The sequence below is a fragment of the Alligator sinensis genome, unplaced genomic scaffold, assembly GCF_000455745.1.
Source record: "Alligator sinensis unplaced genomic scaffold, ASM45574v1 scaffold188_1, whole genome shotgun sequence".
Lineage (NCBI taxonomy): Eukaryota > Metazoa > Chordata > Crocodylia > Alligatoridae > Alligator > Alligator sinensis.
In genome coordinates this window covers 142,242-162,885 of record NW_005841903.1, presented here as the reverse complement: position 1 = coordinate 162,885, position 20,644 = coordinate 142,242, and the positions used below count along the sequence as shown (strand labels likewise).

Below are 20,644 nucleotides of genomic sequence, written 5' to 3'. Positions count from 1 at the left end.
CCCCTGACCCACCCCCCCTTCCTCCCCCCACTGGCTCAGAGTAGGCTAGAAAGAGCAGTCCATGCTGCCACAGGTGCTCCATGAAGTGCAGGGGAGAAGCAGCTCTGGGGCTCTCCCTATGCTTTTGTCAGCTGGGAGGCCAACTGTTCCAGGTGAGAGCTGTGAGGAGTGGCTGTGCATGGAGCCTGGATCAGCTAGAGAGGTTAGCAGTGGCATGCAGGTTTCTCCTTTCAGCTCCTTGCCCAGCTCCCCTTCCCCTGTCTCCACTGCTGACAGGGATAAAGCTCATCTTGGAATTGAGTATATACTGTATAATGCAGGGGTGGGCAAAATGTGGCCTGGGGACCGGATGGGGGCCCCCAGGCCATTCTATCCAGCCCGTGGGGCCCCTAAAAATTTTTTAAAATTAATATTAATCTGCCCTGGGCTGCCTGTCATGTGGCCCTCGATAGCTTGCCGAAACTCGGTAAGCGGCCCTCTGCCCAAAATAATTGCCTGCCCTTGGTATAATGGTACAAGTGAAATACTTTTTTTGTCTGCAGGCTCTTTAAGGGTGTATCATTTCCTGTTTTGGGTCCTTGTCTTAGTAACATCTTTGGCTCTTTTGTCTCGTTACTTGTTCATATCTCCAGGTTTTTAGTCATTGACTTTTGTTGGTACCTATACGTAAGGTGACCAGTTGTCCTAGTTTGGCCAGGATGCTCCAGGATTCCATAGCCCAGTCCTGGCCAGCTGGTCAAAAGTCCTGGGCTGGAGATGGAGCAGCCTGATGTGCCAAGTAGGCAGCTGGGTAGGCACCACTGCTGTTGTGCAGGAGCAGAGATGTGCCATGTAGAGGCATGGTGGCACCTGCTCCAGTCCACCCACTTAGCTCATGCACAGGAGCAGCAGTGCCTGCATGCCTGGTGTACCATGTTGCTCTGCCTCCCTGCCAGATTCTGGCCCAGGACTTTTGACCAACTGGCCAGGACTGGGCTACAGAATCCTGTAGCGTCCTGCCCAAACTGAGGTGTATGGTCACCCTATCTATATGCCAACAATTGGCAAATCTACCTCTCCATCTAGTGTCTAATTTGTTGTCATCCTGGAATGCTCTGCTACCAATTTGTCAGATACTGAATTGTTCTGCCAAAGATTTGCATTCCACTTGACAGGGTGCCCCGCATTAGCTTGCTGCCCAGCAGAGGACTAGAGGGCGGGTAAGCAGGCTTGTTTAGTACTGTCTCCATTCCCCAGTCAGACTCTCTTCTCGTGTCTACTTTTTCTATAAGGCACCCTTTTTTGTTTGCTTTGTTTTGTAGTCTTGGCTCAAAACAGTTGCCTGTGAGAGGTAAGCTGCTATTTTTGACAGATGGCAGAGAATACTTTAGGGCCCTGGCAATTAATTGAGCTTTTTCAGTGGTCTGATTTTTGATGAACATCAGAGGCTCTGCGTCCTAATGGCTAGAGCATTCTCTGAAACGTTGGAATTGATGAGCTTTCCATGTTACAAGGGGTGGCTTAAATTTTAAAAAGGTTCAGAACCACTTATCTGTAAGACTCAAGGCACCCCTTGGTAAATGCCAGCTCTTAGTTTTCACATGTGTTTTAAGTACCAAAAAAAATAGAGCATTTTTTGTTCTGCTCAGAAAGACCACAACAGATCAGAATGTTTTGGACACTGAATTCCTATTTGGAAACTCTGAAGTGAAGTGACTCTTGTAAATTTTTTAGCCCTACCATCTGTCATGTGCACTTTAAATTATGTTTGAGAAATGCTTAAGTACTTGTGCAACCATTCAGGGTAAAAACAATTTTAAGTCCTTGTTTCCTCATGCATACCAGTGCCCTGTCCTTTGCTACTAGTCTTGTGAATGCTGTTTGCACACCTACTGATGCTAACACTGGATAGCACCCTCAAAAGGATCTCAAGGAACTCCAGGTGCTGTGGCACTTTGAGTATTGCTGATACAGAAAAACACTCCTGAACAGAATGCAGAGCCAAAAATCCAGAGCTACTTAATCAGTTTTTTTCAGTGTGCGAACATTTATTATTAATACTTAAATCCATCAGTTAATAGTTATCTCTCAGAGCATATTAAATGCAAGTACTTGAAAGTATTTTTTTTTTTTTTTTTAGATTGGTGAACCTCATCCAAAAGATCTATTGTTTTGACAATGTGATGCTGCGATTCTGGTAGAGAATTCCAGAATCGCAGCATCACTTAATATAAGGATGAAAAAGTTGTATTTCATTTAGCTCTTTTTAGTATGCTCTAGACACTTCATAAGAAGAAATTATTGATGTGTAACACAGTAGAAAGAAATGAGATTTTAGAACAGAAAAAAATTGTAATCCATCATGTCTATATTTTTTTGGATGTTAACATTTCCTTCATGTGTCTTCCAGATGTCTGGCTGCTTTGTACTTATAATGTGCACCTTTTATTTAATTTTAGGTTCTTCCCTCATTTTGCTGACTCAAACCACAGATTCCAAAGAAGGGGGGAAGTGGAATAAAATACTCAATTATCAAGTGCCAGAGGAAAATACTACACTATCCAATGAAAATTACTATTACTGAGGCATAGATTGTTTCTGCAGTATATAAACGTACGTGCAAAAAGCTCATTGTATTCAATATTTGCTAGTTGTGTTTTTTCACTGTGAAAAACTTCATGCAAACTAAAAACAACTGTCTTTTGAGAAATGGGAAGCAGGATCCCTTGCTGAATCCCCCTCTGTATGTTTGAGATGGATCACCCAGATTACCGATCTCTGATAACAGGAATGGTCTCTCATGGTGTTGACTGTGTTCACCACCATTGGTCATGGAAGTTATACTAACAGTAGACTTTCTTATGTTTCTGCAGTCTTGCACAAGCGTAAGACAGAAGTTGAAAGTTACTCTTTTTTGCCGAGTCAGAACTTGGGGAAGCTATTAAGAAAATTATGGTTTCATTCCCCTTTTTAAGATTCTAACTCTGTAGGGATGGTCCTGGAAAGGTATGAACAAAAAGATCATCTTTCTGGATGGGGAATGGCAACATTATAAGCATGTCCAGAAGAGGCTTAATATTTCAAGCCAGGACCCGTTGGCTTTTAGTGGGCCTTGCCTTGCTGTTCAGTTTGATGTTGTTCATGTACTTGCTTGAGTGTGCCCCTCAAACAGATGGCAATGGATCCCTGCCTGGAATTGTAGGGGAGAGCTTGGGTAAGGAATATTACCAAGCGCTTCTTCAGGAGCAAGAGGAACATTATCAAACACGAGCTGCCAGTTTGAAGCGTCAGATTGCCCAGCTAAAGCAAGAGCTTCAGGAAATGAGTGACAAGCTAAAATCGCTACAGGAAAAAAAGAGCCCAAGAGTCAATAGCATGGGCTACCAAGGCACCAAAGAACAAGCATCCAATGATCTCTTAGAATTTCTTCATTCCCAAATTGATAAGGCTGAGGTGAGCATGGGGGCCAAACTACCTAGTGAATATGGTGTCATTCCTTTTGAAAGCTTTACCTCCATGAAAGTGTTTCAGTTAGAGATGGGGCTCACGCGTCATCCAGAGGAGAAGCCTGTGAGAAAGGATAAACGTGATGAGTTGGTGGAAGTCATTGAGGCTGGCCTAGAGGTAATCAATAATCCGGATGAAGATGATGGACAAGATGATGATGATGATGATGGAATAGGAGAAAGGCAACTCTATAATGAAAATGATTTCGTAGAAGGTATTGTAAAAGCTTATTTTATGCATCTTCCAGTCAGTTGTGCTGAATGTCATAATGGACTGTTGATAATTGGTTGTAAAACAAAATGGACTCTGTGTGTGTGTGTGTGTGTGTGTGTGTGTGTGTGTGGTTTTAAACGACTCTAATAGGTGGTGGTCTGTACATCTGTTGCACCTTTACTTCCTTTGGGAGAACCTGTTGCTGTCTAGTACTTCATGATAACATGCGTTAAGGAGGAAGGAGAAATTTAGTAGATATATTTTACTATAGCAAGCAGGCAAAACTTAATGTTTGGGTGGTCCGGAATTGATGAGCATGTGATATACTTCTAAATACTGAGAGGTAGTTTTTGGAAGGCTGAAAGGACAGCAATTGCAGAAGGTCCTTGGATGTCATAGGAATTGATTGCCTGTCTCAAATCTGCTTGGCTTGATTCTTTCACCATTGGTGTAATTTTGGGTTGGGCAAGCAGGGCATGAGCTCTAGGCACAGCCTTAAGGGGGTGTCAGAAAGTTTTTGTGTTGTTTTTTTCTAGAGCTGTAGCTGATGCTGTGGGATGAGGTGTCGTGTGGCCAGCTAACAGAGCAACTGTGTAGTGTTGCTGTTGCTTCCTGTAGCTTCTGGGCTTTTTTGCTGTCAAATTTACTTTCTAATTGCCATCAAAATTTTGGCAGCATCTATATTGGGGTTTACATAAGGATCTGTCAGCAGCTGCCTATTAAATCCCTAGCTATTGGATGCACCAGCACCTCTTTTATTCCCTTGCCCCTTTCCCCCCTGCAGTAACAGAGCCTGTCCAAGGCAGTGTTGCTACCTTGAGCCCTGATCTCTACAACAGCTCTGCAGAGGATTGGGGTGTGAGGCTGACTCTTCCTGAGTGTTGGCAGTGCTAGCACCTACTCCTGCTGCAGGTTTGGCTTAGACCTAAACGTTACCAGTTAGGCCTCTGTCTTAACTGGTAACTACATAACCATGAAGTGCATAAGTTAAGAGGTAAATGTAGTTAGCATTTTAACATTTGAACTGAGTATTTATACGGTATTTGTACTATAGCACTTCCTCCCCAAACATCTATTAAAGTACTTGGTTGTTGTGAACCTGAGCCACATCCTTCTGTGATGTAAGTTTGTGCAGTTTAATTAAAGTCAGTCTCGCTATGCTGCTTTTCACTAGCTGAGTATCTGACTGAAACAGGCAAAATATGAAACAGGACTAATCTGAAACATGGGGCTTTGACGGTGTTGGCACTTGTTCAGTTCTCAAGCGTCTCAATTTTTGAAGTTCTAAATTTTCCACCCTAGGATGGTAGAGGGAAGATTTAATGTAGTCCTGGGAAGGCTATTTTCTGCAAATAGTTATCCAAAAACCCTCAAACTAGTTTTGGTTTATCAAGCTAGATGCAGCATTTAATGGCATGCTTGAAAGGACTATTGGCTGTTATTCCTAAAAGGTCTTGAAGGTACTGATAAAAATGGTTTATGTAGTTTGGACTTGAGTGAATGAGATTTTACTCGTAACTTAATTCTTGATAAATGTTTACAGTGTTTAAAACTAGTATGTGCTGTCAAAGACTTGAAAGCCAGCGAACTCTATTAAAAATGAATCTTGAAGTACTAGTGATACACGAGAAAAGTACACTCTTTGAAACAGCCCATTCTTTAAGTAAAAAATGACCAGATTAATGTTGTTCTCAAAAATGAATCTGTTTTTGATTAGTAGAATAGTACCTTGTTATATTGGAAGATTTAAAGTAAGTTCCCCTTTTTATATTCAAGAAGTTAGTGTGGAATAGTAGATCACAGAAGACATTTGGAAGTGTAGCTGTAAAGGAAGGCAAAGGGGTTTTCATTTAAAGGTGCAGTGGTTTACCCAATGGTGCTCAATTTACAGCCTGCCAGCTGGATCTGGCCCCTAAAGCAACCGGATCTGGCCTGTAGTACAGGAGATTAACAAGCAGCATGACCCAGTGCAACTCCTTCTCTATCCTACACCATGCTACTGTTTTGTTTTTTTCCCTTGCCCCCCCTCCAACTCTCCCTGCTCTTTCTCCTCTCCCCTGTGGCTGACACTCCTTCCTTCCCTCTGACATTGGCAGCCACCTCTTTCCCCCCCACACTGCAACCAGAGGGGAGAAATGGCCTGTGGTGCAGCTAGATATGCAGCCAGATAGCACGTACTCGGCCCCACCACTCCTATAAAAGGTTAAACTCTGCTGGCATAAATATCCAGTTGCTTTCCTTTCATGTATACTGTTTGTCTCTTTAGGCTTTTTTTAACAACTATTTTAAGGTAATTGTTGTTGTTTTTCTTTATTTGCTACTACTTAAAACTGTAAATCTCCTAGGAAGCAATGAGATACAAATCCTTATGATACAGTTCCACCTTTTTCCTTCTTCCCCACCCCCTCCCCCCCCAGATCAGTAAGTTGACTGTTAGATGCTAAGGAATATTCTTTTGGAACCTAAACTCCTTTCTTCTGTGGTCAAGTCTCTCTTCCAGCTTGGATTATAGGGATCTCACAACCATTATACAGTACGTAAGTGAAAATAGTTTTGTGCTGTAGGTCATTGGGGTGTGTTAGGTAGGTACTAGCCACAGTAATAGCATACTCTTCCCTTTTCAGCCAGAAATGAGAAGTTTAAATAGGTGTTCTCCAGCTTTATGTGCATGTGAAAATACTTCCCCTCTATGCAGCATTGGTCAGACCGCAGTTGGAGTAGTGTCCAGTTTTGGGTGCTGTACTTTAAGGAGGATGTGGATAACCTCAAGAGGGTCCAGAGGAGGGCCGCTCATATGGTTAAGGGTTTGCAGGTCAAGCCCTATGAGGAGAGACTAAGGGACCTGGATCTCTTCAGCCTCCGCAAGAGAAGGCTGAGAGGTGATCATGTGGCCACCTACAAATTCATTAGCGGGGCGCAGCAAGGAACACCAATCCTTTTGCCTAAGTAAAGGGCTTCCAAGGAACCACTCAATTGAAAGTGAAGTTTTCATATGGGCAGTAGGCTTTCAAGTCCAGAGAAAATCTTCAACCATGCATTGGTTGGGCATTATTACATAATGATGCAAACCCTGCAGGAGCTGCCATTAGCTATTTTTCATGTTGGCTTTATTTTAGCCTCTCCTTTCCTTTCCTTTCCTAGAATTAGAGAAAATTAGGGCAGGAAGGGACCTCACAAGGTCATCTAGTCCAACCCCTTGCTCAAAGCAGGACCACCCATAACTAGATCATCCCAGCCAAGGTTTTGTCTAGCCGGGTCTTAAAAACCTCCAAGGATGGAGAGTCTGCAACCTCTCTAGGTAACCTGTTCTAGTGTTTTACTCCTCTCCTAGTGAGAAAATTCTTCCTAATATCTAACCTAAACTTCCCTTGTTGCAACTTGTGACAAGTGTCATTTGCCACTACTGAGAACAGTCCTCGGAACCACCCTGCAGGGAGTTGAAAGGTTGCTATTAAGTCCCGTCTCAGTCGTCTTTTCTCTAGACTAAATTAAGTCCAGTTCCCTCAGCCTCTTCTCAGAAGTCATGTTCCCCAGCCCCCTCACCATTTTCATTGCTCTCCACTGAACACGCTCCAATTTGTCCACTCCCTTTCTGTATATGTCCACATCCTTTCCTTTCTCTTTTCCATGTAGTTTTTAAATGATAGCATTTCTCAGGATCCTTTTTCTCTATCCTTGAAAAATTAATTTGGCATTATACTGTAGCCAGAGATTTTTTTTCCATGTCAGGCCTTGATGGGTTACTAAATAGTTAATCACCTAGGTTGTGACCCAGAATTTGGTGATCCTGTGCTTCCAAGCCAGCTGAATCTGGGCAGAATTTGGATGTTGTCTGTAGCTCTGGGCCTCAAAGTTAGACTGTCTGAAAAACTTCCTTGGGATATGAGACGCTGAGCTGCCGCAGGTGCCTAGCTCCGTATTGAGAGTTTCTAACCCTACCCAGTTTCTTATCCATGCTCCCTCAGAACTATGTCTTTTGTGAGTGCTCTAGTCTGCAATTTGTCCTTCTTTTGTGGTATGTGGAAGACCAAATAAGGAACACCAGCTTTGCACAGAAATTTCTTGAAAACATAGACACTCTACAGTGAGTCAGCCCAAGGGAATTATAGGTCTAGGCAAAACAAATGTGAATGAAATCCCCTGAGCCCTGACTGTGCCTCCAAGTTGCTGGGGCCTCAGTTTCTGAAGACACCAGCCTTTTGGTGTAGATATGCCCTCCAGTCAGTTTCCTGTAGCTAACAAGCCATACCAGTTTGTGTTAAACTTGTTGTTTGCTGCTATGGAATTAAATCAATAAAGGTCAGCTTAAAGCGGTCAAAATTTGATTAAAATAGTTTTTGCTTGCTACTGCAGCTCTAAAGCTAAGCACGTTGGCTTTCCCAGGCTATAAGAGAACAGCTTGTGTTTTTAGACAACTGAGGTAGGCACGTTGTAATTTTTGTTTAAAACTTACTTTACCTGGCAAGAGTCAATACTTTTTGTGTAAAGTACTGAGTGAGTAAAACTTCCCAGGCCAGGAACAGCAGCTGTTAAACTGTTTCTGCTGTTAATTGCTTCTTTGCATATTGATCTTCTTTCTGGTTTTAAGCCAGTACATAGTGGTTGGAAGGTAGGATAGCAGTTCTTACTACGTAATAAATAATTTTCCTCGTGTGTTTTAAAACTATATATGGTAGGACACAAAGGAGATGTTGGCTAGTTCTCTGGCATTTTTTTTCATTTCCCTAGCTTATGCCATGCATGTATTCAGACTTTTTAATTGTATAAATTTGCTCAAAACAAAGATTAATAAACTGCTAAAAGTGGATAATCCGTGGCAGGTCTTTGGTTCTTCCTCATCAGTGGAAGTGGAATCTTCAGACTCTAAAACTGTTAAGAGGCTTGGCAAATGGCCTTTTTAAAAATAACACAATAGTACTGAAATATATTTTATATTACTGTAGAACTGAATGCAGTCTTGTGACGTGCAAGCATTATATTTAGATCACCCTAACTCAGGCTTGTCCAACATACGGCCCATGAACTGCCGTGTGGCCCGCCAAGCCATTTTCTTTGGCCCGAGTTCCCTTGCTCAGGACAGGCGAGGAGTACTGGCGCCTGCTCCGCACTCCACGGCGGTGGTGAGGCAGCGGCGAGGCGGGCAGGGCCGGCCCGCGGGCCCCAGCCAGCAGTGAGGGGAGGGGAGCTGCTTACCCCCACAGGGCCGGGCTCATCATGTGAGCCGGGTCCCGCCACCGCTGGCCCGAGGGCTGCGCGTCACGGGGCTGCCCCAGCCACACCTGATTGGACGAGCTGGGGACAACGGCTGCAACTTCTTCTCTGGCTCCGCCCCTTGCTCCCTGCACACGGCTGGGGGAGCTGCAGCATGGCCCGTGCCCTGCCCACATGCGTGGTGGGCGGAGACACGGGGTAAGTTCCCGTGCAGAGCTGGGGGCACCTCGGAGCCGGGCCAGGGCTGCGGGGTGCGTGGTTGCCGGAGCCGGGCTGGGCGGGAGGCAGGAGGAGCCCAGCCCAGAGGCTGCATTTGTCCCTCAGACTGGGACATCCAGGATGGAGAGATACAAGGGAGGGCACACATGCACATACACACATGCATGCATGCTGAATTTGGTTGCAGGGAGTAGAGCCAGAACAGCTGTCAGGAGCACAGTGCCTTTCTCACCACAGCCAGGGGTGCTGGCCGGACTGTGGGCTCTGCATGGGTTCTGTCTGACTCACACCTCTGTCCCTGTCCCCATCCTGACACCTCCAGCTGCATCCTGGCCATGAGTCCCTGGCTGGGCAGGGGCAGCCAGCCCCAACCTCACACTCCCCTCTCCGCTTAGGGTAGGATGTGGCCAGGCCAGACTGGGCTCTCCACATGGGGCTGCAGTGCAGCTGACTTTGCCCAGCAGCACACAGCCAGGATGCATCAGCAGGTGCCAGAATGGGGCCAGAGACATGAGTCAGAGCAGGGCAGACAGAGCACATGCAGCATCCCCAGCCTGGCCAGCACCCCAGTCCCCACCCCAGCCCACAGCCCTTGCTCCAGTGACAAAAGTGCCATGCTTCCCAGCACATCCCAATAGCTGCTTTTGGCTCTGTCTGCTGCAACACACGTGCTTGGAAGCACACGCATGCATGCATGCACGCACATACACACACAGCCCCAACCCCCCAGCTCCCAGATTCCCTTGAATCTTCTTGAAGATGATTCTCAAAAATGCCCATATTTTGTTGCTTTGATTGCTTTCTACTCTGGCTGATATCTTTTCCACATTTGATCTGTCCTCTTGCATTATGCTTCTTTCATTCATTGAGAAGTGAATAGAAGCAAAAGTGTTTATTTTAGTCAAGTGTTTGGTATTATTTCATTCTTGCTTTTATATTGTTTTTATTTTGGATTTTAAACCACACTTCCAGACCCATTTCATTGTCACTTCCTGCAACTTCATTGGTGTCAAAGGTCACGTGACATCACTTCCTGATGTGATACCACTTCCAGTGAGGTCTTTGAATATGGCTCACCAGCCCACTGGGTGATTAAAAAGTTCGTGATCCAGCCCCACATTCAAAAAGGTTGGACATCCCTGCCCTAACTGAACATTCAAAGGATTTAGGTCACCCTAAAAAAGTTGCACGCCCACTCCAAAGTTTGTTCTTGTCAGATGAGAACTAATTTGTATATTGGTATAGCCTAGCAGATTCTTGCACAGGGCCTCAGCACAGCCCCGGGTGGGGAAAGTCAAGCATTTGCCACAGCCCCAGGGCTGTGCTATTTGTACTTGCCCCTACTCTGTGGACCTACCACCAACTGACTTGCCTCTGGCTGTCCACACAAACATGTGGCAATCCCTACTCATGTTGAGGGGCTTAAACTAAGCTGTCTAAACCTGAGCCAGGTCTTCTGAATGCTTGTTCACACTTGGTGTACTTGAGTAGGGCTTAGCTGCCTTCTCCCAAGTTTGAATTCTACCTTCCTTCCCAGCTTTGGCTGTGATGATCTAGTTGGGGGTGGTCCTGCTTTGACCAGGGGGTTGGATTAGATGACCTCCAGAGGTCCATTCCAGCCCTCATTTTCTATGATTCTATGACTTTGATTTTCCTGATATATTGAAATGCAGCCTTGCCTTCCCCACTGCTTCCTTTAATGCATGCTGTGGTGAAAGCAATGTATAATGCTTAACTACAAAAATTACTTCATTGTGATTGTGCAAATGTGTGGAAGACCTGTAGTGGAAGGAATAATGTTTTCTGTTGAAAATATACAATAGGAGCAGGGGTGGGGAAGGGACCCTGAATATCCAAGTCCTATATTTCAGTTGCACCTTAATATTTGTCAGGTGGGAGCTGAGAGAGTTTGTCTCTTTTCAGAAAATTTTGGAGTGGTGATGTTTTATTCCCTTTTAAATAAATAAATAAATATTTTTTTAATTTTTGTTCCTTCTGTAGAATATGGACTGTGGTGCAAATACAGAATTTAGAAAAGATCTCAATAGTCTTGGTATTGAGCATGCTGTTTCACCCCAGGATTGAGTTTCTAAGTGAAATTTATCTTAAATATAGATCTTCAACAGTGTGCACCTAGTGTGGGGTGTTTTTGTGTTTTTTGTTGTTGTTGTTGTTGTTGTTGTTTGAATGCAAGATAATAGGTTGCTTTCAAGGTATTTGACTTGGGTTGCTGAAATTGAAGGGCCAAACTTTTTAAAATACCTGGGTACCAAATGATTTGTCTTCACCACCTATTTGGGGAACTGATATCACTTTTACCCTTGTGCAATTGTAAAGAAAAATTGATATATAACTAGCCTCATTTGAGCAAGGAAAAATATTTTTTTTTCATCTTCTTCTCACTGTCCTTACCTTCACTTGTTAACTGTTTTTTAATAACAGTAATTGGGAGTGAACATGCAGAATCTGTGCATTATAGTTCAGCTGTCAGAGGACTCATTTAACTTTTTATACTGAGAACTGGGACTGCTACTTGTTCATGTTCCTATTTCTTTGTCACTGGATTTTCCTCCTGTCGGCACCTGCCCTTTCTCCCCACCTCTAGTCTCCAAAGCTAAGGACAGAAGTTACATACAAACCAATAAAAGTGATCAGAAACTGGTTCAAATCTGTAATACAAGTTCAGTGCATATAAACCACTTTTAAAGTGGCCATAGCCATTTTAAGATAAACCTGAATGGCTGTAGTATCAGACTAAACTGATTTATGTTAAATTGGTTTCTTGAACTTCTGTCCCAGATCATCTCCAGATTCAAGTTAATTCACAATCTCCCAGCATCCCAGGATGCTTTGCATCTTCCCCTGCAAACCCCTGTCTTGCAGGATGGGTGAGCTAGCTTTGGCCCAAGGTGTCTGCTCCAGCCCAGCAGGGAGGTATGCTTTAGCACCCCCTGGCTTCTGGCCTGAGCCACTGCAGGCATGTGACTGCATTTCTGTAATCAAAACCGATGTCTGTTTACTTGCTTATCAGTTCAATCTACACAGCTTAGACTAACCTGTGAAAATTGAATTAATTCAACTTTGAGATTTTTGACTGTCTGTACTTAGCCCAGTACTCTACTGAAAATAGTAATCTGTAACACATTGCATCTAGTCCTGTCTGGAGAGTTGCAGATAACGCTTAAATGCTGCTCTCATTTAACGTGATCACAGACTGCTTATTCTGGAGCAGTAAGCAATATAACTTTTAGTCAGATGATTACAGGACTCTGTGCTTTGGCAGAAAGGAGAATGACTTTGAATTTTTTCTTTCTTCCAGCCTTTTTTTTTCTTTCTTTTTTACAGGAAAATGCTGTTGCTGACTAAAGATTAATCAGTGTAAAATAACTTGAGGTCAACTGGAATAGAATCTGGAGCCATATAAGTAACAGAATTGGTTTTAGATTGATCCCTGACCGACCAATGATAGAATTTTAAAGAAACAGGAGGATACATCCACAAGAATTTACTTCTCTTCTAACATGCATGTAGCCGCATGTTTAGGAGATGCATGCTCAAGTACAGAAGATGCATACTCAAATAGATGGAATCAAAACTCCTGCAAGAGGTGACTTATCTTTTTATTTAGATCAACTAGATATTTGCGAATACCTAGTTGGTCTAATAAAAGATATCACCTCTTCCACAAGTTATGATTCCTTTTGCCTCTAGACCAGTACGGCTACAACCTGGATATCTGCTCAAGTAGACGGCACAGAATGGTTGTTTAACATGTTTCATGTAAGCAACTTGAAGGAAAAACTTGGTGGGAATGATTGACACTTACACTTGTTAGCCAGTTGAAAGGCTGCTTCAGAACTTTTGGATGTGATGTTACTGCCTTTACTAGAGATTGGCCCACTTCAAAACCTGTTCCTTTTCATCCAGCACCGTTGGAAAGATGTTTAGAGCAGGGTTTGGCAACCTGTGGTCCATAGGCTGAGTATGGCCTGCAAAAAGATCAGATCTGGCTGCAGTAGCATGAGGGACTGGTGGGTGTGGCTCGATCTGGCACATTCTTCTTCTCTACCTTTTGCTGTGTGCTACAGATTCCCACCATAGCACTGATCTCAGCAGCTCTCCCTGCTGCTTTATCTCTCTTCCTCAGGCAGGTGTTGCTGACCCTCACCCAATTTGCCTTCTGTAACTGGTGTTGGAATGGGAATTAGTGGTACATGATGGAGGTGGCAGCAGGTGGTTGGCTGTAGCAGAGGGCATGGGATCAGCAACTCATGGCTGCAGCTGGGTCATAAGTAGAAGACTGCTCATAAGTTGCCGATCTGTGGTCTAGAGGAAGCAGCTCTGTAGGAACTCATTCATTGTTTGTGTAAGTGAAACTTCTGCATGGGGTTGCAATCATTCAAGGGTTAGATGCTTTAGTGCAGTGGAAACGGGCACAGAAAATGTCACGGTTACAGGCTAATGTGCTTACTGAGATGCATAAAAGCAAGAAGCTCGTAGCATATGACTTACTCTTCTTTCAAAATGGCACATGGTATGCTGCTCCCTGCATACCAAGCACCTCATTACCCTGCAATTTCAGTTGTTTCTTTTTGAGTAACCCTCTTTATCTTCTTTTGGAATCTGTCACCTGTGAGATAAGCCAGGTGTTTTGTTTGTATTTAGCAGTTGTGGGCTGGGGGTGAGAGTAGGGAAGAATTGCACACATGGCTTAAAAGCACAAACAGTTTATACCTCTGCAGCCTTTCGTAGATTATAGGAACAGAAACAACTTGTACTCTCCCAGCAAGCCTATTACCTCCTGACCTGAGTAGCTCTAGTATGTTTTTTATAGAGCTCAATTCTCTATAGCTCTGTCAGAACTGGAGTTAGCTATGAATGGGTTAACTTGCATACTGGAGCCAGTGTAAAGCAGGACTCTGCCAACATGCAAGTCAGTTCTGCCTGTGCCAGCTCCACAGTAATAACACTTGCTTAGGGTGGGATATGTGTAACAATTGAACTGTTGAAAAATGTCACCAATCCATAAGACAGGTTCACAATTGTGTAAAATGCTGTGGCACTAACACTAGGGGGTGGAGGTGAGGTGAGTACCCAGCCTGGCAAGCAGCACAAGCTTGCACCCATATGTTTGGTGGGGTCTCACAGTGAATGGATGATCTGTGGTTGGAGGCATTGTCATTTCTCTGTTTTTCCTCCATTACTTAACACAAATTCAGTAAACTTCAGTAGCATGTTAGTAATCAGAGTCTGCAACCTGCTTGCCTGATCGAGGGGTGTGTCAGTGCTTGGACCAACACTTGGTTCCCAGGGATTGGGAGGGACATGATGAAGGACTGCAGTTAAATAGAGTGAGGACACAGCTGATTGTTGGAAAGAGGTTTTTGGTTCTTTTTTAATGAATAAGCAGTGCAAGGGAAGGATTTGGAAAACAGGAGCACAAATCATAAGGATGTAAACAGATTGGAAAGCTCGGTTGGCACTAACGGGATGAAGTTCAGCCCTGACAAATGCAAGATGCTACACCTCAGGAAAAACGATTAAAAATACAGACTAAATTAATGACACCTGGCTGGATGGCCATGGCAGCACTGTCGGGAAAGATCTGGGAGTCTTGGTAGATGACAGACTTAATATGAGTGCAGTGTGACAGCCACAAAAAAGTCGCATGTGGTTTTGGGATGCATCAGTAGAAGCATTATGTATAAGACACAGGTGGTGATAGTGCCTCTCAGATGATAAAGGGCTTGGAAGGCAAATCACAGGAGCAGAGGTTGAAAGAGCTAAGCATGTTCAGCTTGTGGAAAAGGCACATAAGAGGTGACATGATAGCAGTCCTCAGATACCTGAAGAACTGCCATTAAAGAAAAGGGAAAATACCTTTTTTCTCTTGCTACGGAGTGTAAGGTCACTGGATGCAGGCCAGTGGCTTGAAGTTGCCCCAAAGTAGGTTTAGCTTGGATATCAGGAAAAGCTTCTTCACTGTTAGAATAGTGAGGCAGTGAAATAGACTGTCTGGGTAAGTTTGTAAACTCTCTATCATGAGGTGTTCAAGAAGAGGTTGGAGAGCAACTGGTCAGGGATGAAGTAGGCATATTTATGCCTATGTTCTGCTATAGGTATTTCCTATGTTTCTAGACCTTGCTGGTTGCCATGTGGAACTGGGAGGGAATTCTTTCCACTCCCCCCACCCCATCCACTTCCTGTGCTTCATATCATCATGGGTTTTTGTTTTTTAAGTCTTCCTTAGAAGCATTGGGTGTTGGATGCAGCCAAGGCTGGAGGTATTGACTGGGGTATACCATTGTTCCTGCTGGGACTTTAGCTTGGAGGTTCATGGTTAGAGGACCTTGACCCTCCACTTAGGGTCAGACCAATTGCCATATTTGAGGTCCAGAAGAAATTTATGCCATGGTCAGATCTGTATGGACTGTGGGGATTTTTGCCTTCCTTTGTAGTGGGAGCATAGCCCATGTGGGGTCCTAGCAAGGATGGGAAACGGATATAAAGTCTTTATACTTCCCCACGCCTGTAGACTGGTCTCTGTAGGCAAAATGGGTCTTTAGGCAGTACAATCCCCCAGAGCAGCACCATTGCCCTGTGTGGGGGTGGGAGCAGTGAAGTTTGAAATGTCTAGAGGACTGACCAGATACCAGACAGGGAATGCTTTGTGTCCACATGTAACCTTGAATTGGTTCAAGGAGGACCAGGTTAAAACAGTACTTGATCTTTTTCCTAGTGTGCTTTTGGAACGTTCTAGGAAGGCCTAAACCAGTCTGAAGTGGCCTGTACATCTAGACTCTTGAAGTTTAAAGTGCATTTAGAACGGTCTATGCACTGTGTGTGTCCGTACCCTTAAGAAGTACTTTTTTCCATGAAGAAAATATCTTGGAAAGTTATCCAACTCTGTTTCAAAAGAGCATGTTTTAAAATATATTTTCTTCTCTACAGTGGATTTTATAGTCAAGTCTACTAATGGTCATGCTCATTTTGACTGTTACTCAAAAAAGGGCTTATCTCAGGAAAAAGTGTTGGTTTTCCATTACATTTCCATAAAGATTATCAAATTGGATGCTAGCTTTCATTTTTCTAAAATCCAATTTGTTATTCTTGCAGAAAACATTTGAGATTGTATTTAACATACAGAGTAAATAATGATGTATTTGATAACAATATTGTGACTAATTTCTGGCCCTCCCCCCTCCCAAAATGGAAGTTTCTGTAGGAATTATTGGGATGAAGAGGGTTGGACATATACCAGATTTTTCCTGGGAGTGGGGGGGAAGTTGTGTTTTGTTTTTTTGCTGTTTCAACAAAAATCCAAAATTGTTTTTGTTTTCTTTTACATGTGACCAAAATACCTTTCTCAAACAACCTCATTTTTTTACAAATAGTGTGTTATATGTGTTAATGTTCTTTAAAGGTGGTGCCATTAAAAATAGAAGCCAGATTGGATCTCTGATACTGTGACTTATTCTTCAGGTTATTATCGCACAGAAAGAGATAAGGGAACGCAGTATGAATTGTTCTATAAGAAGACAGATGGTATGGAGTATAGACATGTCACGCTGTTTCGACCGTTTGGACCCCTCATGAAAGTGAAGAGCGAGACAGTTGACATTTCCAGATCAGTCATTAACATTATTGTCCCTCTGGCTGGAAGGACTGAGGCATTTGCACAGTTTATGCAAAACTTTAGGTAGGTGGATTAGATCCTCTTGAGCTGTGTAGCTCTTCCTTGGCATCTTTTAAAGTAAATATTTGTTTTGATGGCCTTGCTTGCTCTGCTACAGCTCTGGTAGTGACAAGTGTCACAGAACGCTTGTAGTTCACCCTGCTGCAGTGGAGAAACAGTTCTTTTAAACAGAGCTGTTCTGTGATGCCCTAAACTCTGGTGGTATCTGAGATACGAGGGCCTTGGTGCTCTGTGGCTTAATGATCTTAGTTGAGGGTCATTGAGGTTGATAAATTATAGCAGATTAAGCTGTCGTCACCTTACATAGAATAAAGTGCTGAGATGCAAGTGACAGTATTTGAATTGGAAAAATGGAAAAAGGAACATTATTTGATGTCAGTCTGAAAAATGTCATTAAAAAGATAAATAAATGGCAAAATAACAGCTTATAGGGAAATGAATGTACTGTAAACATAGCACAGTAACCTGTTGTGCTATTTGTGTTGAGTGGCAATAATGAATGATTTTTCTGAACTTTGATTAAAATCATGTCGCAAGCTGCACGTGATACTTCATTTGGATTAATGTAGAGCAGTTAAAGTCAAAATTGAATTATTTATAGGCAAATGATTTTCCTGCATATGTTAAAAGTGATCATGTCAAAATCCTGAATTAAGATATCCCTTTGGCAAATGTTGCAAAAAGATATCACCCTTTTGTTTTGTTTTTTGTTTTGAATAGGGATGTCTGCATTCATCAGGACAGGAGGATTCACCTCACAGTGGTCTACTTTGGACAAGATGGACTATCTGAAGTGAAAAGCATCTTAGATTCAGTAGCTAGGTAAGTTAGCAAGTCTGTTGGGAAGCTCTGCACTTAAGTGATCAATGAAACTAATCAAATGACTGGGTAAGGAAGAATTGTATGAGTTAAGATCATGGGAAAGTAGGGCTGGAAGGGACTTCATGAGGCTATCTAGTCCAGACCTCTGCCATAAGCAGAATTACCTGTAACCCAACCATCCCAGCTAAGTATCTCTCTCCTGCTCTTGAAAACCTCCAGCCATGGAGCCTACAACTTACCTAGGTAGTGTGTTCCAATGCTTAACCACCCTCATAGTTCCTAATCTCCAACCTATGTTTCCTCTGCAGTAGCATGAAGCTCTTGATCCTAGTCCTGTCCCCTATGGTCACAGAGAAAAGCCCTTCTCAGTCCTCTCTCTAATTTGTCTTTGAGGTATATGAAGACTGTTACCTAATTCCCTTCCCTGATTTTTGTCTGCTCCAGAGTAAACACCCCTAGTTCTTTCAGCCATTCCTCATATGTCTTGCCTCCAAGGCCCCAAATCATTTTTGCCTCCAAGGCACTGGACTCTTTCCAAGCTGTCTTGAAGTATGGGACCCAAGACTAGAACACAGTACTCCAGGGTATGCTTCACCAGTGCTGGATATAGCAGAAGGATCACTTCCCTTCGTTTGCAAGAGATGCTCCTATTAATGAAACCCAAGAGGCTTTTGCTGTTCTTTGCAGCAAGAGCATATCGTTGGTTCATACTCAGTTTATGGTCCACGGTAACCCCCAGGTTCTACTTTGCAATACTGCAGCATAACCACTCGTTCCCCAGTCTGTATTTCTGTGTGCAGTAATTCTATCCCGGGTGCAGGATTTCACACTTACCTTTGCTGAATCTCATTTGATGAATTGCAGACCAGTCTAGCCAGGTTGGGTGTTGAACATAATCCAGCCCCTGGTACTGTCCCTTTTGCAGTGCACGCTCAGGCCATCATCCTAGGTTAGCCTGAACAGTCCTGTCTGTGCTAAATCAGGCATGCAAGGTGAAGGAGGAACAGGGGGTTGATCCAGCCTGCAGACTGGCCCTGTGCCACTCATTCAGCCCACAAGCTGTATTTAATCCCAAACCCCCCAATTCAGAGAAAGGTAGTTGGCTATGTTAGTGTGCACTTAATTAGAAGGCAAGTTAGATACGCATCTTTTATAGTTAAACTATTAAAACAGGCAGAGCACAAGCTTTTGTGAACCACCTCGCTTCATAAGAATCTGTGAAAGGATGTGCAGGAAGCAGAGGATAAGGAGGAGACAGAAAATAGATTACAGGAAACAGGTGGGAGAATGGGGTAGGGCTAGGAGAGAAAAGCAAACTAGCAGTAAACCCATAGGAACAAAGGGGGTCACAAAAATTAATCCAGGTAATGAAAAGAATCCAGAGTCCCTATTTTAAACCATACTTAATACCGTCCATTTTGTGGACAACTACTTGTTCTGCGTTCAGACTGTTGTGAATTTAAAAAAATTTTTTTTGCCTGAGAACAGCAGTCCTGAGGTCAGCGATGGAGTGTGCAGGGAGATGGAAGTGTTCTGCCACAGGCTTCTTAGCCTTTCTTCAGATGATGTCAGACCTAATCCAGGTTATTCTGGATTTTAGCCCTACTCTCCAGAGCATCTGCAATCCAACTGACTAAATATCTTCCACAAATTTGATTCCATTGTCAAATCATTAATGAAGGTATTAAACAATACTGGACCCAGGACAGACCACTGAGGAACCTCGCTTTGATGCCTCTTCCCAACTGGATCTTGAGCCACTGATGGCTACTTATTGAGCATGATAAGCCAACAGTTTTTTATATCCACCTTTAAAGTATCATTTAGTCTGTATTTCCTTAGCTTATCAATGAGAATGTTGTGGGAGACTTCCTAAAGTTGAGGAATATCACATCCATTGCTCCTTCCCCACCCATAGAGCCTGTCCTTTTATAGAAGGAAATCAAGTTGGTCAAGCATGATTTACTCTGATTTAAACCCACATTGACTGTTTCTGATCACCTTGTTCTTCTTGAGATACTTCACAATAGATTCTTTGAGGAGCTCCTCCATAATCTTTCCAAGTATTGAGGTCAGATTTACTGGTCTGTAATTCTCCGGATCTTCCTCCTTATCTTTTTTTAGGTATGGGCACTATATTTGTCCTGTGGCAATCAACCAGAACCTCACCTGAGCTCCACAAGTTCTCAAAGACGACAGCCAGTGGTTCTGAAATTTGCCTCAGCCAATTCCTTCAGTCCCATCTGCCACTGAAAACACCCACTTTATCTGAAGTAATCCCTAATCTGTTGCATTAATATAGGATGTTTGTCCCCTTCCTTATTTTAGCTGTAGTCATCATATGGTAGCTGAATCTTTTCACCTTGGGCTTCATGAAGAAGGCATTAAATACTTCCACCTTCTCTGTATCATCTGTGACTAGATTGTGTTCTGCGTTCAGCAAGGGACCCACTCTCTTTGGTCTTCTAGTTGGAGTCTGAGAGGAGATTATGCATTTTACCTTTCTTCGGGTTTACTTGTCGTGCATCTAATTCTTAAGGTCTGTCTCTTTGGATTATTATTTATACAGTCTTTGAAGGACTGCATAGCTCAGTTTACTGGAACTGGTTCATTAATGGGTTGGTATTGGAAAGTGTAGAAAGTGCATAGGTGTTTTGTGAAATAAATCCTGATTGCATTAACTGATACCAAGTGAAATTAAGGATATAGTTCAGGGTTCTCTAAGTGAGGCAGTGGTGATGGCTGCCTCCTTTGGAGTTGCTTTGATTTGGTGCTAGTGAGTAGGAAAGGCTGTCCACTTTGGCTAAAATGTAGCCATCCTGGGAGGCTATGGAATCTTCTGTCTTGACCTACAATACAGTGACTCGGTTCTCTACTGATCTAACATCTGTGGCATACTCTGATCTAATGATTTACTACTGACAGAGGGGTTGTGGGGCTTGGGACAAATCAGCCTGTGCGAGGCCCCTTTAACACTGCAGAGGCCAGGGCTATGGC

General features: G+C 43.3%; 1 protein-coding gene across 7 annotated transcripts in view; it reads left to right on the top strand.

Annotated features, from left to right (window-relative positions):
• The window catches only part of CSGALNACT2 (chondroitin sulfate N-acetylgalactosaminyltransferase 2), a 56,674-nt gene that overhangs the window by 27,864 nt on the left and 8,166 nt on the right, over nucleotides 1–20,644 (top strand). For 6 of the 7 annotated variants that reach the window (XM_025197708.1, XM_025197709.1, XM_025197711.1 and 3 more), the window contains 3 exons: nucleotides 2,439–3,700; nucleotides 16,612–16,828; nucleotides 17,546–17,647. In XM_025197708.1, the coding sequence (XP_025053493.1) occupies nucleotides 3,013–3,700; nucleotides 16,612–16,828; nucleotides 17,546–17,647 (1,007 nt within the window). In that variant the 5' untranslated portion in view covers nucleotides 2,439–3,012. Of the gene's footprint in view, nucleotides 1–2,438; nucleotides 3,701–16,611; nucleotides 16,829–17,545; nucleotides 17,648–19,135; nucleotides 19,329–20,644 lie in introns of all 7 variants that reach the window. The other variant, XR_003092795.1, reaches the window with a different exon arrangement.